General features: G+C 36.5%; 1 protein-coding gene across 1 annotated transcript in view; it reads left to right on the top strand.

Moving 5' to 3' along the window:
• LOC113060092 (serine/threonine-protein kinase ULK4) overlaps nucleotides 1-18,076 on the top strand; it is a 199,219-nt gene that overhangs the window by 82,003 nt on the left and 99,140 nt on the right. Inside the window, exons 25-30 of the mRNA XM_026228913.1 lie at nucleotides 4,332-4,388; nucleotides 4,628-4,679; nucleotides 5,560-5,654; nucleotides 7,777-7,828; nucleotides 12,048-12,222; nucleotides 14,461-14,553. Coding sequence (XP_026084698.1) covers nucleotides 4,332-4,388; nucleotides 4,628-4,679; nucleotides 5,560-5,654; nucleotides 7,777-7,828; nucleotides 12,048-12,222; nucleotides 14,461-14,553 — 524 coding nt within the window. The remainder of the gene's footprint in view (nucleotides 1-4,331; nucleotides 4,389-4,627; nucleotides 4,680-5,559; nucleotides 5,655-7,776; nucleotides 7,829-12,047; nucleotides 12,223-14,460; nucleotides 14,554-18,076) is intronic.

The raw sequence follows: 18,076 nt of genomic DNA, 5'->3' as shown, positions 1-18,076 counted from the left end.
ATTCAGCCAAGTATGGTGACCCATACTCAGAATTTGTGCTCTGCATTTAACCCATCCGAAATGCACACACACAGAGCAGTGAACACACACACACACACTATGAGCACACACCCGGAGCAGTGGGCAGCCATTTATGCTGCGGCGCCCGGGGAGCAGTAGGGGGTTCGATGCCTTGCTCAAGGGCACCTAAGTCGTGGTATTGAAGGTGGAGAGAGAACTGTACATGCACTCCCCCCACCCACAATTCCGTCCGGCCCGAGATTAGAACCCACAACCCTTCGATTGGGAGTCCAACCCTCTAACCATTAGGCCACGACTTCCCAAGCCACGACTTCCCACACGACTTCTAACAAATAAGTTCTTGTTAAAAAAACGAACCAAACGTAAAAATATTTTGCTTATAATTTCTTCACATGAGAAACTTTGTTGTTTCTAAACAAAAGGAAATATATCAGTATTGATATCGACCAAAATAAGTCGAAACATTTTGGCATATTGGATATCGGCAAAAATCTAATTTCATGCATCCCTAAATGTGGCTGGTCATTTTCTCGTTATCTAATAAAGATAATGTTAAATATGGTTAATTTCGTTACAGATCTGAGTTTTGGGCTCAGTAAGTTTTTTTTTGAAAGCAATTATTACTTTCATTTAGCAAAGACATGTTAAATTGATGGCAGTGTTTCCCATACATTGATTTTTATTTGTGGTGGCGTGCCACAATATCAAAACTGACTGCCACAAATAGATTTTCCAAAAGGCTTTGAGTTTGTTGAATAAACATGAGCACTGCACTTTTCAAAGTCGAAACCCGTTGCGGGTGATTTTATATCAATGCATTTCTGAAGGAATCCGACTGTTTCAGAAAATTGTGGATGTCATTTTCATTTCATCTCGCATGTAATTTCTGATAAAGCAGTGCTTGTGAGCTGCTTTGTGTACAGCGGTTAGTGGGGAAACCTCTATCTCTCCTGCTCTACAAGCACCTCCTGCTGGCAGAAAATGAATTTGCATATATATGCCACTACAAATAGAGTACAAGTCTGTAGGAAACACTGGATGGATTGTTTATTTTTATAGATTTTTTTTCACTTTCTATTTATCAGAGAATCCTGAATAGGATCTTGAAAAACATGTATCACAGTTTCCCCAATTGTATTGAGCAGCACAGCTGTTTTCAACAGATGATAAGAAGAAATGTTCTTGAGCAGTAAATCAGCATATTATAATGATTTCTGAAGGGTCATTTGAGGGTGGCTGATTTGAAGACGCTGAAATATGAGATGGACAGTGTTGGGGAAAGTTACTTTTAAAATTAATCCATTACTATATTGTGTTACTTCCTAAAAAAGTAACTAATTACATTACTTAGCTACTTTTTATTGAAAGTAATGTGTTGCGTTACTATTGCGTTACTTTTTAAAATCTGGGCTGGGCTTGCTTGTTTGCTTTTAATAGAAAAAGTTATATTTTTGTCAAATGTAAAAGCCCTTTCACAACAAAAGCCTCAGGCTGAAGGAAATGTTAAATTACATCTGTACAGTAGAACACAGAAGTTCAACACTCTTCAGCAATAAAAACAAAAGAAGAAATGTTAGTTTATCTTATATAATTTTTGCTTATTAGTATGGTTGAATTGGATCATCAAAGGTCAGAAGCAAATTTCTTTATAAAATGGGATTAAATACATAAGATATTTGTGTTATTTAACATATTTAATTTTTGCAGCTTTGAGTCACATCTTAATCATATCTAAGTCAAAACGAAATCTTATTTTTATTTTTGTGAGTGCGTCAGTTGAATTAATGCATTTTCACATTTATTCCTAAAGTAACATCTTACTCCCGATTTCTCTCAACAAGGGGAAAGGAGATCTTTCAAGCTATAAATGGGAAAAAAAGTAACTGCCGTTACTTTTTTGAAAAAGTAACTCAGATATTTTCTAAATTAAATAAATTTAAATAAATTAAAAAGTAATGCGTTACTTTACTAGTTACTTGAAAAAGTTATTTGATTACTAAGGCCTGGTTCACACGGGACGATTTTAAAATTGTTGGCCGATTTTCCAAACCTGAGAGACCCCACACACGGCGATAAAAAAAAATCACGGGTCTAACAGTTTTGGTCATTCAGTGTGTGGTGTGCAGCCACACAGCAATATCAACACACATCACACACGAACCGATTTGACTCCCGAGCATTCCCAGGTAAGACGGGAAATCTCGCAAAATCCCTCAAGATCAAACGTGACTTCAGAGTAAACAATCATGGCAGACGAAGAGGATGCAGTGGCCATAGTTTGTGCTTTGTTTTTAACGGGAAAAAACATAAGAAAAACAAGAAAAGGCGATGGTCAAAGAGGTGGACACAACGCGAGCATGGACTATACTTGCTACATCATGATATGGATATAAGTTGTTGTTTTCTCTCATAGAAATGTTGTTACGTACTACACAGATTAATTACCGTTGAAATAAACGTTCATATATTCGTTTCCATGTACTCTGGTGGACTGCAGTTGTGGATGTAGTTATGCCCATCGACTTATTTGCATTCGTTATATTTGTTATATTATATACGCCGGCTGTTTTGTACTTCCTCACTGCCTCGTCACCTCGCTTTCTGATTGGCTACACGCCACAGTCCACAGGCTGCGTGATTGTTTGACCTCGGGGGACACCACACACGAGAAGAAATCGGGCCAAATAAATCCAACATGTTGGATATCCCCGATTTGAGATCGGAGCGGTCCCGACATTCTTCCGAGCAGAGGAGAGCAGTCTTAACACAGCACACACGGCAGGAATATTTGATCAGATTATTTTACGATAATCGTAGCATCCTAAGATTGTCGGAAGGGGTGAATCGGGGCTAAAATCGGCCTAATTATCCTGCCGTGTGAACCAGCCTTAACTCGCATTACTTGTAATGTGTTACCCCCAACACTGGAGATGGATATATGAAAGGTTTGATTTTTTTTTCTTTTCTTTTTTCACTGAATAATGCAGATATTTACATTTGTGTTATTCCACATTTGTGATGGCTTTACTGACATTTGAAATGTTATTTTAAATGTCCAAACTTTAGTCAGTCGACCCCTTCCTGCCTAAGTGGGCGGTTCTTGGCTAGAATCAGCTGCAGTGTGGGCTAGACTTCATGCCTGTAGTCAGAAGTCTAGCTACACCAGTACAGTGTGTGTGTGTGTTCTGTTATTAAGAAAAATGCTGTAGGGCATAGCTGGTTGTCTTCCCAGTAGCAGGTTGGTCTGCATCTTTGAGACTTCACTAGCCTCTTATGCCCTTGAGCCTCGTGTGCGTGATCTCTTCAGCTGCTGTGTGGTTCTGTGAGGCTTCGTGCTCTTGTAATGTGAGAGCATGCCTCTGTGTTTGTGCATCCATACATACATTCATGTGATGATCTTTCTCTGTTGTCTCATCTGTCTCTCTGGCCTGTTGCTCACTGACAGCCAGCACACTACACTGACACTCACAGCACTCATCAGTCACAGGGGTCAGCACAAACGGTCAGGTCAGGTGTGTTTCTCAGAGGCAAGAGTGGATAAGGACTCAATACCTCACTGTCCAGGTCTATGACCTCTGTCCTCACACGATTACTGTTCTACAGCACAAACATGAACCCCTTCATTCTCATACCAGCGCTGAAGTCCTCCAGAGAGGAGGATCACATCCCAGGATGACATTGTAAATGGAACACATTCGAATACCACATCTTCTGTTGCTAAATCAAAATGGTGCATAATGGTGAAACATGTCCTCTGATAGAACAGCAGGGCTTTGGAACATTTTCTCTTAAACCGGCTGAACATTTTGTGATTTTTTTTTTCTGTCCTCTACAATCGTTGCTTGTCAGATTGTACGGTACGATGTGTCCCGGATGAGATCTTGGGTAAAGCCCACGGCAGACAGTGACATTAACATTCTGTACAATGTGCATAGAAGCTGAGATTTTAGTCACGATTGACAGTGTTGAGTGTCTAGAGCGCAGCAATGCGGCCTAAAAATTCTGAACCTGCCAGAAGATTCATTACAAAGGCAATTTATTGGCCATCGGTGAGCATGATGCATTAATAGATCCAAGACTGCCAATTTTGCAGTACGTTGAAAGAAATCTGCAGTGCATATTCGACTGTGTTCAAGACAACTGTAAAACTTCATAGCCACTAAAGCTCAAGTGAAGACTGACAGTTTTTGGTGGAACTCAAATGGAATAAGACTCAAGAGTAGTGAATAGCAATGTTGTACAGTGTTGTAGGTTGGTGAAGTGTCTTTTAGACTACATCTCTTCATGACTCTGCCTGTTTGCTTTGACAGATCTTCCGACCACAGGTGGTGACTGAAGCCTTTCTCATCAAATTTGGAAAACTGCTGGTAAGTCTCTCAGTTTAGTTATTATTGTTAAAATGTCATGTAAATGTTACCTTTTTAAGCCATTTGCTTTATAATCACAAAGTACTCTTTGCACATTTGGGGTCGGTAAGAATTGTTATTTATTTATTAGTTTATTTTTAAAGCGGTAGTTGTTTTTGTTTATAACTCATATAATGAATGAATGATCGACATTAAAATGTGTAAGTTTAAATATCTCTTTTCTCTGTCACTATGGAAAGAATCACGTAACCTCCATTGACTCTAATGAGACGAGTTTGGGAAGTGCTATAGGTAAGTTTTTATTTGCAACCTCTTCAGCATCTCTTCCTGTGATTTTTACTTTAAACCATTCTTGAGTGATCAAGGAACTTTGCAGATTTATACGGGGAAATCAAATGTAGTTAAATTGTTGATGTCTTCCATTGTAATATTTTTTCGGTCATTGCTTAAATAGTAATTGTTGAAAAAAGATTTCTGTTGTATTCCTACATTTATGCCTTCTATGATAATTTTATCCACAATTATTACACGGCTCTGTGGAATACTTGATTCTGATTGGTCTGTTGCGACATTCCGATGTATGTTATTCCTTGATAACAACCGGTAAAAGCTGATAACACAGACTCATCCGGGTAACAGCAGTTGGCACTGTACTCTTGCTTAAACATTTTTTTTTCTTGGTGGAAGCTTTGTGTTTATTTAGCTAAAAAAAAAATATTAAAACTCGATTCAAAATGGTGTACAATTATTTAATTATGTCATCCTGCAATCGCGGACTCGCTCTCGTTTCATACAAAAGCAGCTGCTGCCATTTTGCTACAATTGTTTTGTACGCTGCAATGGATTATAAGAGAACTTACAAACTGGTAATGTTTTAAAAACATTTTCGTCTTAATTCTTTTGTTGCCTTAATTATTTTTGTGGTGAAATGCTGTGTAATAAGTGGTTTGATTGCACCGTTTCCTTTAAATGTCCATCTAGTTTGAATTTGACGCTTGCTCGCAACTGCTGCCAATCAATATTTCACATCTAATTATTTACTTATGTGGCAAGTAGCCTTGGAATATGTGGGATGATGTACATCCAACTTTGCATCGGGGTCCTGATCACCCTGTCAGACTTTATTCTGAGATAACAACCTGCTGGATGTACATTATCCCTTATTTAACAGGTCAAGCAGCATCCGAGGAACTGATCAGAAACACACTATCTGCAGTGGAGGCCATTTCCCAACATCCCACTCTTCTCGGCCTCTATCACTGCACTGTGAGTATATATACATGTATATCACTTTGTGATGTTCTGCTATTCGTTTTGTCTCTCTCAATTATGTAGAAATTATTTCCAACAGCATTTAGCCTCATTTTCTTGAAGTGTGTTATGGGACTGTTGCACAAATTTCACAACTGTGCTTCTCTCCCCATCAAAGTGTGTGTAAGGTGTTGATGAAAATGTTCAGGCAAAGTTAAACCCTCTATTTGGCCCCATTCAGCCATTTAAACTCTCCCTCCATAAGGAAAGGCTCACAAACACAATATTATCAAGCTGTGTATAAGAGCAGCAAGGGCCACATTCACATCTAACCTGAGATCTCACGTTCCCATGCCTGACGGAGCTACAACTGAGATCACAGCTGCCCTCTGCCCAGCACTATTATTCTCACAAACCTCTCTGCAATAGGAAATCACTCAGGAGTGAAGGGAGTGTGTATATCTCTCTGTGGGTAAGGCTTTTGTAATGAGTATTGACATGTTTTCTGTAGTACTGATGCATCAGGAAGTGGTGAGAGGACACAGACTCTCTGATACTCTATAAGAGGAGAAGGCACCTTAATTACAGTTCGCCAGGAGTCATTAGATCCTATTTTTCACTCTCAAAACACGCACACACACACATACACACTATATAGCATGTGAATGTCTGGTTTATTGAAACCAGTACTAATGAGGACACAAAGTGCAGTGGGAAGGTTCCATGAAACCATAGATGCCCAAAAAATTTTTTGGTGTTGGAAGCTAAATAAGTCGTTTTCCAAAAATGCTGTAACAGTACTTGAATGGGTAAAGATGTGATGCATCAAATTAATAATAAATGAAAATTATATTATATTATATTTAGGGATGGGAAAGTTAACAAGTTAATTGAATAACACCGATAATTATTTATCATACTTTTTTTTCTTTTTTCTTTTTTGTATTATGATAATCCGTTGATTGCTGGCTCTGAATACACATACAGACAAATCATGGGTCACAGGAGGGGATTCTCCCGATCAAATTATTTAGGCTAAGCATCAGCATTCACAAACCACTGTCCACAGTTATTTTTAAACATAAAATAATGCAACGAGCTTATTTATTTTATTTATTGTATCAAATAAATGCAGGTAACGAATTTGATGAGGAAAATAGACTTCTTAAAAAAAATTGTAGAACAACTTATTTTTATTACCATGCAATATGTACAAACTGAAAAAATTCAATCATAAAAATATGTGAAAAAAATTATTATATAATTAACATTACAAATACTACTTCTACTAATGATAAAGTATCTCTAGCTTATCATTGCTTATTAACTTAATGTTTATTATTTTTAAACTTAAAAATCATAGATTTGTTTGACATTTTCGGAGTTTTTCAAAACCACATGAAACCAGCATGAATAGAACAAGTAATTTCTAAGAACAAAGCACATGTGTTTAACTAGATTTTACAAATATTTTCCTTTTCTTTCTCAAGGACACTTATACGTCGTTTACCCGTATTAATGGCTGTCTGGATAGAAAACGCACTTGATACTAATGTTCAAACATAGATCATCTAAGCTACAGAGAAAGAATTACCATTATACTGACACTCATGACAAAGGAGCTGGCAAGAGATCAAAGATGTGCCGCAGGTTTAGCAAAGCACCTGTACAATACTTCCAGCTCGCTGAAAAAAAACAAAATCTGTCTTACAAAAGAGACAAGAAGAGGAAAATTCATAGATAACCTTTACAATATGTTACTTTGGTTTTCTTTTCATCAGAGAGAGCGAAATCCTTTATTTGGGAGATGCCCACAGCTATCCACATTAAGACACCTGTCCACAACGTTTGCTGCCATGCAGCTGATTGTAGTTGGTAATAATCGTAAAACCTGATTCTAATATTCAAAAGAGCTGGCGTAAGGCCTTTTGTTGGAACACACTTTCTATGATCAAAGGGCAGAGCTGACATCACATTTCCATGCAAATTGGAGCTCTTCAGAGCACTCTCTCAGTCTTCTGCTTCCAGCTGTTTCAATTTCTCTCACGCTGTGTGTGTGTGGTCTGGCGAGACTAAGCACATGTAGGAGAGATTTCTCACTTTTACAATAATGCACTTCTCTCTTTGTTTCCCCAAGGTTGTGGATTTGATTGCACCACATCTGGCATCTCTGGCCTTCAGTAAAAATGGTGAGTGTGTGAATATCCATATGTCCTCTATAAGTATTTGAACAGTAAAGACAAAATTGTTCTGTTTACTGTGGAGTCAAGAAATCTGTAAATATGATTCAAAGATGAATATAAGACAAAACTACAGAATGTCAAATTTTATTATTGGGTGATTCAACACAAAGATGTTTTACCAGCTAAGAAGATCAGCACTTTTAGAGTTTCGGCTGAGAAAAAAACAAAACAAAAAAAACAGTAGTTGATGACCACTGTTGGGAACGTTACTTTAAAAAAGTAATTAGTTATAGTTACTCACTACTTGTTACAAAAAGTAACTGAGTTAGTAACTGAATTACTCTATAATAAAAGTAACTCGTTACCAGGGAAAGTAACTATTTGCGTTACTGTAAAAAAAAAAAAAAAAGTTGCTATATGTCAGAGAATTTAAACTTTTTGTGTGTATGTGTGTACTTTTCAGTTGAAATGAGTAGAACAGACAGGTGTTCGTACATAACTTTCAATATTTATTGCATGTCAACAGACAGCAAGAGTTTTATCCTGCACTTCAAGTATTATCTTTGTAAGAAAAGTGTTTTTGGCCACTAGCTTTGTAGATGCGTGTCACACATTACATGTACACATTACATGCACGTTCTTGCCTTTGACCACAATGAATTTGAAGTAGTGCTTATATCTCCATCTTGAAAATGCCAACTTTTCATCGGATTACTCCTGACTCGCCATTTCTGCTGCTGCTGCGAATCTCTGTGTAGCTGTTGCGTGTGTGTGTTTTTGGCGCCGCTGGCGCTGCCGCGTGTGCCGGCATGTGCGTAAAAACACGGGCTCTGATTGGCTACCATGAAACACATGACTCTGCCTTATCCAATCATAATCGCTTATCTCGTCATTAACCCACCTGCTCACTTGCTGTGTGAGCCAGGGGTGCGTTCGGATTGCAAAGTTTATCAAATCAATGCATAGTAACGCAATGCACTTACTGTGCGTCCACACCGGAAGTCATTCATTTTCAATGTAAGCCGGCGTCGAGTAGCGGTGAGGAGCGGCATGGCGCGACTTGGCCGTTGAGAGCGTCGAGGAGAGTTGAAATCAGTTGAAATCAGTTTCTGAAATCTGTTTGCGTACAGGGACATAAAAAATAAATTAAAAGTGATACGTTGACCAAGCCCAGACAGCAACATAGTGTTGGCCCAGATCCGGCCCACATCTGGCCCACATGAAATCCATGCGGGCCAGATGTGGGCCGGATCTGGACTGAAACTGCTTGCTGTCAGGGAGGTGTCTGAGATTTGTTCATTTTAAGTAAAGGATCTTAATATTTGGTCCACAACAATATTTAATGAGGTTAACTTATAACGTTACCCTCCTTGGGGTTAGCCTGCACAAGATCAACAAGCTTGTTTGCTTAGCGGCCACTTTAAGTACAAAATAAGTATTCGATCTACGTCAGAGCGTCTGAGCACTCTCGAATCTTTCTGCAGCGTCGTGACCAGAGCGGCAAGAGCTATTTTTGATGCTCTCAACGCCGGCGGTGTGAACGCACAGTTAACGTTCAGTAACGTTAACGGCGTTGTAACGAAGGGAAAAGTAATTAGTTAGATTACCCCATTACTCAAAAAATAACGTCGTTACCTAACGCCTTTCTTTTAAACGCCGTTATTCCAAACACTGTTGATGACAGACTACACAGCAAGATGCAAACCTCTGATCAGCACCAAAAATGCAAAGGCAAGATTCTTCACAAATGTGAGCCAGTAGAGTTTTGGAACTTATTTGATGGACCGATAAGACAAAGCTTAACCTTTATCTAAGTGATTGGAAAGCAAAAGTGTGGAGAAAAGAGGGAACTGCAAATGATCCTAAGCATATAACCTCATCTGTAAAGCTTGGTGGAGTTGGTGTCATGGCATGGGCATGCATGGCTGTCTCTAGAACAGGACCTCTTCATTGAATGATGACTTAATGCATGATGGCAGTAACAGAATGAATTTGGAAGGGTACAAAATAATTTTGGCTTCCAATATTCAAGAAAATGCCACCAAACTCATTAGTAAGCACTTCATAATGACAATGACCCAAAACACACTGCACACTGCTCTAATTGCATGCAAGGGATCTGCAACTAAATATCAGCTTTTAATCTTTTATATCCACCTTAAATTCAGCTGTTCCAATACTTATGCTCACATCAAATAGTGGGATGAACTCTTAAAGTGTTAACACGTATGTGTGTGTATATATATATTATTACTCTTTATTTCAGACTCATGGTCCATATGAAAAGAAGAAAGAATGAAGAGGAAAATACACACAGAGAATTTAAAAGACATACAAGCTTGCATTCCAATGCTTCCGCAAGCTGTAAAAATAACTTGTATCACTTAATGTAACATCATTTAAGACCATTATGATACCATTTTTTGAATCATTCAGCCGACATATGAAATTATACATACACTTCCTTAAGACAGCATGCAAAGTAGGTACATTATTAGATACAAACAATTGGCTTGCACTTGTCCACCTTGGATGTTTAAGCAAAATTCTTAGCGCATCATTAAATGCCACCTAGAGTTTTTGCATTTTAGCTTTAGCATACCTACACCACAAGTGAGCTGTATAAAAAGATGTACAGAATGCCCTAAATAGAGCTATTTTAACAGCATCAGTACACATATAAAATTTACGAGCCAGCATATTAGTTTGCCCATATAACCTACAGCACTGGCGCTGCACATCATCGTCATCATTTAAATCATTTCTAATGATGTGACCCAAGTATTTCACTTTATTTACCACATTCAATACTTGGTCATCTATATAAAAAGAAGGAAAATTTTGCTTAAGGTCCTCTTTGGTTTTAACAATCATAATCACACTCTTTTTAACATTAAATTTTATATCATGCTGCACACCATAACTTGAACATACTCGAAGCAGCTTTTGTAATCCTGCGCTACAAGGAGACATAATAACCAGATCATCAGCATACATCAAATGGTTAATGAGACTATCACCTATTAAACATCCAGTCTTACAATTATTCAACTCCACAGAAAGACCATCCATGTACAGGTTAAAAAGAAGAGGTGACAATATCCCCCCTTGCCGAACCCCATTCGTCATAAAAAACGGTTCCGATATGTTCTTACCCCATTGAACTTTTAAGGTTTGATGTATATACCAAAAATATAATATTCTTATCAAGTATGGGGGAACCCCTCTTTCTTGCAATTTTAAAAATAACTTAGTATGATTAATTCGATCAAACGCCTTAGATGCATCTAAAAAGCACAAAAAAAACAGTTGAATTATGTAGATTATACTTACTAACTACTTCCTTTAATGAATATATGCATAAATCAGTGCCATGCTTACTTTTAAAACCAAACTGATTATCCGTGGTTGTTAGATACTCTTTAAGCCTATCCATAAGGATTCGCTCAAATACTTTAGAAATCACACTTGCCAGTGCAATTGGCCTATAGTTTTCTGTACCAGTTATTTTACCTGTTTTATCTTTAATTACCGGTACCAGTAAAACTGACACCATGGAATCAGGTAACACACCATGGACTAAAAATCCTGTAAAGCATAAAGCAAGTAACACTGAGATCCTTGGACTAGCATGCTTCAAATGTTCAGAAGTTATGCGACCACAGGCTTTATTCTCAGCCAGTTTCTCAATTGCGTACTTGACCTCATCAATTGTAATTATCATACCTCCATCATTCGCCACATGATCAACTTTAAATTCCTTCCTCTCAACACAATTAAAAATATCTCCATAATATTTTCTCCATAAATTAACAATATATATATATATATGTGTATATATATGTATGTGTATATATATATATGTATATATATATATGTATGTATGTGTGTGTATATATATACAAAATCCAAAAAAAAAATTGTTAATCAAAAAATGAATCCAAGGGTTTATCCAAAGTTATTAATAATAATATAATTATTAATTTTTATGTAAACACATTTATTGATAGCCAGATTTTGGATTTGCTATACATTTCAAGCATTGTGAGCATAAACCTTTAGAACAAAATGTTTCTAAGATTATGAGAAAAAAACGTCTCTCTTTTCTTTGAATAAGAGTTATGGATATGTTGATTATATTTATATTTGTGCATACCGTATATTCGCTTTTTGCATGCATGTGATAAAGTGTATATCTAACCCTTCTGCTGTGTGTGTGTCCCAGTGGAATGGCGTATTGTGAGTTTGCGTGTGCTGTCAGAGATCACGCTGCTGCTGCTGAGCCAAGACGAGGTGGAAGAGAGAGAGAGAAATGGAGGGAGAGAATGGGAGTGGGAAGGTGAAGGCATCTCCTCCAACACTCGCTTGCTAACGCTCATCTCTGAGGCCCTGCTGCCACAGTAAGACTTACCACTCACTTACCTATATTCTGCTCTCTCAGTTTACTCCTCCATCCTCGCTATTTATTGAAACTAAGATTGTGTCCTAACCAGGCATGATGTGATGTGAAGTTTCCAGCAACGAGCAATTTGTCTGTGCACACAAAAGCTGTCGATCAAAATATATATCATGCTTAATAAACAGTGCGTGAAGCAATTTAGGACCAGTGATATTTGTTGAGTTTGGCACAAATAGAAACATTGACAAAATGTCGCTCATTGCGTATCACTGTTTAGGATAAAACTCGGATGAACCGAAAAGAGAAGGATTTTATAGCTTGCAGATACATGGTGCTGGAATCTATATCTGGGAATTGTAACATTGTGGCATTGTGATATATTAGGAAAAGGGAAATTATTAGAGTTTTATGAAGTCAACAAGAAGTCATTGAAATTTCTATAGGGAATTATTTGATTCAATTTGAGTATATTGGAGCAATTCATTGTGAATTCCAAATTATATGCAATAATAATAATAATAACAATTTTATGCAGACCATTTTCCAATTTTACATATTTTAAATGTCATTATGAATGACTGAATACAACGTTGACAATAGTCTCTTAAACTGTACAAAATTCAAAAGCAATATTACAGTAATAGACAATAAAATGATAAATTGTAAAAACATTTAATAGTAATTCAGTAATAATTTGAGATATATATATATATATATATATGTATATATATATATATATATATGTATATATATATATATATATATATATACATTCAATGACAGTATATTTTTTGTAAATTTTCACTTCAAACACTTCAAAGCAACACGAAAAAATCCCACAAATATCAACACAATTTTTGTGAAAATCCCGAATAACATCCCGAATATCATCCCGAAATCTTATTCTCAGAGAATGTGTCAACTAGTGTTGTCACGATACCAAAATTATTGTTTTGATACCGATACCTAGTCAAGAATTGCGATTTCGATACTTTTTCGATACTTTTCCTGAAAAGGGAAAATACACTCTCAAATATCATTGATGTGCTTTATTTTAAAACCGGGACAACATTCTAATCATATAACACACTAATAAATGAACATATGCAGATATATTAAACATTTGAACTAAATATGAAATATCAAAATATAAAAAATAAAATAGAGCAATGAATGACATTCAAGGTAAAGAATAAATTTAGCAGCATTATCTCAGTTATCATAAGAAACATAAGGGTAATAAATTTTTCTTGATTCTGAACTTTGAATAAAAATATGAACAGCGATTATATTAAACAATGTTTCTGAACTCAGAAGATTAAATGTCAAAAGATAAATAATATCAATTTAAGCAATGACATTCAAGTTTAAAAAAAAATAAAATTAAGCAGCAATATCTCAGATATTGTAAGTTATTCTGTCAATTGTGCAACCTTTTCTTTCAGAGGAGAAAACTCAGCAAGTGAGCTTTAATGAGCATCATCTTTTTCTACAAGTCTTGGACCGGTGGCCACAGTATAACTTGTGCTCGCACATGCAGCCTAGTGATGCGCGAGTCTGGTTTTTTTTCAAACCCGCGGGTCCCGCTTTTATGAAATTATTTGGCCTGCCCCAGCCCGCAAATAAAGTAAAATTTCTTTACCCACCCCGACCCGTGCATCGGGGACATCACAGAAGATACGTTGCTACTAGACTCATATTTCTTGTTCACTGAAGTTCCTCCCTCTGCAGGTGCGCGCGAGCACGGTGCTATAAGCAGCGGTTGTGCAGCTCGTGAACAGCTCTGTGAACTGTTTCATCTTGTCAAAGAGTTACTCAAGATGTGACGGAGCATTGTGATTTGTTCAATGTAGTGAACGAATTCCGCCCTTCACTTCTCATTCGTGAAGGAGTTGAATGAACTGATACATCTCGTTTATGAACGAAATGAATGAGAAAAAACACAGATGTCCATAGGGAGGCACTTGAAGTGTGCGTTGCACACACCAACATGAAATACGTCTCTTACAAATCTGGAACGTGGTCATTCTTTGAAGTATCGATACTAATAAATTTAGGAATCGTGACGTTTTTAATTTCCGAGAATCGCGATACTTTTGAAGTATCGGTGAACTGTGCAACACTAGTGTCAACAACATATAAAAGGTACAATGTTTGGAAGCCTCTTTATGACATGAATTAACTTCAAATTGCATACATATTGTGTAGCTATTTTGTTTTTTGTTTTTCTTCTCTGCAGGTATGAGACTCTGCTCCTGGAGCCAGATCCTGTACCAGTATATGCTCTCAAACTGCTTGTGTCCCTCACGGAGCACAGCTCACCCATCAGCAGGTAACCAGCTACACTCTTCATACACGCACATTTTATGGAAGTTTATGTTCTTAAAGAACCGTATACTAAGAATTTTCACAGCAGAAGTTTTGGACAAATACACTCCTAAAAGTATCAGCTATACCAGGCACAAGATTGTCTTGAGGCATTTCTTTCTTATGTGTTTCTGTACTCAACCTTATTAGATTATTGATCCTGAGATTTTAAAAGTAGGTCATGCTGAGGAGTAATGAACTTCAGAGATATGACACACACTTTTTTTCACTGCATCCACAGAATCAGCTTTTTGCTACAATAATATAAATATAATAACCTTGACTGTATATAAAATTTTCACCTCTTTTTGCTTTCATTTCCTGTCCTGTTCTTACCACTTTCCTCTGTGGGCTGTTACGAGTTGTTACCCCCCCCCCCCCCCACACACACACACACACACACACTGCAAAGAGCTATTTCCACTCACAATAGTGAAATTAAATTGCGTTCGCCAGCACTTGATAAAGTCCTTAAAAATGCGATGAGATTGCAATTGAGGGACATTAGCAGGTTCCGTGCTAGCATTGGCGTTCTGTTATTATTGGTTTTGATAGTAGTTCAAACTTTCCAATTATCAAGAAACTTTGGCCACTTTTAGCTTTGTGCAGATTAAATGTGCTGTTAAGAGAGTTGTTAAATGGCTTCTATAAAGTGTTCATTTTATCAGTATTAAGAATTTATGTCTAGAGTACATCAGCTTTTAATGAACTAGTATTTAAGCAGTATGATTAGTTCAAACTCCTAATGGTCTCTGTCTCAGCGAAAAGGAGGAAATGTGTCTCAATGATGGTCTGATTGACTAAAATTAAATTGACTATTTACTCCTTTTTGAACAGTTCAAAAAGTTTGTCACTGAAGGACATATCAGAAATTGTTCAAATTGAGCTTCCAAAGACTGGAAATAAGATCTTAACCCTCTAAGCGACAAAGTCGCAAAATTGCGACAAGACGTCATACTTAATGAAATAGACTGCAGTTCCTTATATGGTGTAATATCTCATTTGTATTCCCTTCCACTAGATGGCAGACATGTAGTACTTTGATTCTAGACCAACTTTATGCCATGTTTCTATTCAAAGTGTTCGAGGAAATAGTGAGCTCACATGTCATTGATGTTGAAGCAATTCATTTCATAGCGTGAGTGTAAATGGTGAGATTTATGAGAGAAAATCGCCAGATGGGTAATACAAAGTTGTACCGAGAGGATGTGTTGCAAATGTTGTTCTCCGATTCTGACTCTGAAGGGGAATATTGGCCTTTTGGAAATGACGATCAGCCGTCTAATGATCGCGCTTCTCGCGGTACATCTTTGCAGAGCAATGGTGCCGCCGTGCAAGGCGAGAGTGTTCACTAAGCACAAACAAGCGGTAATTTCGACCCTTTGCTCAACGGGGATGCGGGTGGCAGAGGTGAACGTGGTCTTAGTGACCGTAGGAGAGCTGTTGCTGATCGTGCACACTCTAAGGTGAGCTCTGCGCTGTGTCATGCAATGAATGAGAGGAACCATACTCTCAAGAACTACGAACTGTGTCACATAGATACCTGACTGGGCAGATAGCTGGTCAACTGATCAAAAAATAGGCACATGTAATTTACTATGGCACAGTAATATAGTAATAATGTACTACTTTTCCCGTTTTTTTTTTTTTTTTTATCTGATCATTTGGAATGAGTAAAAAAAAAACAACAACAACAATCAAATACAAAAAAAAAACAAATAAGGTCAAACCTCCATTCAATATCTATTATTTCCTGAATATTTCTGATGAACTGATCAAAAAGTAGGCAACTGTTCACATGCGTTTTACTACTATATAGTGTAGTATTATAGTAATAAATTAATACTTTCTCCTGTTTTATTGTTGGCTTCCTGTTTTCTGATAATTTGGAATGAGGATAAAAAAAGGCACACATACACAAAAACATGCAAATAAGTTCAATTCAACATGCATCAATTCAATATCTAATATTTCCTGAATATTATAAAACTTGAGATGGCCGCCGCTGGTGACGTCATAATATGCAAATTAAATGAGTATATTTACACCCCACATAAACATGCGATCATGCCAAACATTTTTCTAATTGACAGTAGATTTCTATCTTTAAGCCCTTTCAAGCCACAAGCTTTTGAAATCTTGAAGTCAAAATATAGCATCTTTTCCAAAAAACCCTGGCGCCTTAAGGGTTAAAAAGTCATAGAAATGTATGTAGTGAATATATATATATATATATATATATATATATATATATATATATATATATATATATATATATATATATATATATATATTCTCTACAGAGAGTGATTGCATACATGACTTGATGAAGTCTAGTAGGTTAGACTAGTGCACATTCGCATTTAGAGTGAATTTTTTTTTTTCACTGCATGATTCAGTCTTTTAAAATGCATTACAGAATTCAAGATATCGGGGCTTTGTATTATTTCATATAGTTAATATCACACGAAGAATGCAATTTTTCCGTCCAAAAACCAGCATGATTACAAAGGTGATATTGAATGTATACAACAGTTCAATAAACAAGAAGTTTATATTAAGAGACTTACTTTTTAGACACCATGTTTCCTGTTTTTGCTCCATTTTGATAACAAAAATAATTCCAAACAAAGCCACAGCACTGGTTGCGTATCTGAGCAACATCACAGCATTTCGTTCCTTAATGAATCAACCGTTTATTTAACTCTGTTCATTCGCAATGACTCACTTATTAACAGTGACTTGTTTCCACATACTGGTGGTTTTAAATTTCACATTTAAAGTATAATTTCAAATTATTATAATTTTTTTTTTACATAATTTCAAATAGCAGTATTCAACGTTTTATGTTTATATTAATAAAACTATATATGCACGTTTAACTGCAAGTTAAATACATTCATGTATTGCATTGATCAGTGTGTAAATGCATCTAAATGCCACTTCAGAAATTCAAAGATGAATTTTGTTGATACTGATTTCATGTGCTCGATAACAACCCAAGTGTCTTTTTATCCTAAAAAAAAAAAAAAAATTATAATAATAATAAAAAAAAAAAAAAATGGCTTAGTTGTAAAAAGGACCATAAAAGGTAAAAATCTATTTAAACATATTGGAAAAAATTAGTTTCTATCTCTGCTGTGAACTGACCACCACACAGAACATGAAGAATATCAAAGTCAGCTGTCCACGGTAGTCCTTAAGATCAGCACAATAACTTAGCAAAATATTGTCTAATTATCGTAATCGATAAAATCCTAGAAAATATTGAGCTATAATTTTTTGTCAATATCACACACCCCCAGCTGCCAGCCGTCTCGAGCATTTGCTGAATGTAAAATTTAAGGGGGGGGGTGAAATGCTCGTTTTCACTCAATATACTGTTAATCTTGAGTACCTATAGAGTAGTACTGCATCCTTCATAACTCCAAAAAGTCTTTATTTTTATTATATTTATAAGAGAAAGATAGTCTGTACCGATTTTTCCC

Source organism: Carassius auratus, chromosome 41 (genome assembly GCF_003368295.1).
Source record: "Carassius auratus strain Wakin chromosome 41, ASM336829v1, whole genome shotgun sequence".
Lineage (NCBI taxonomy): Eukaryota > Metazoa > Chordata > Actinopteri > Cypriniformes > Cyprinidae > Carassius > Carassius auratus.
This window is presented reverse-complemented; position numbering and strand designations above follow the sequence as displayed.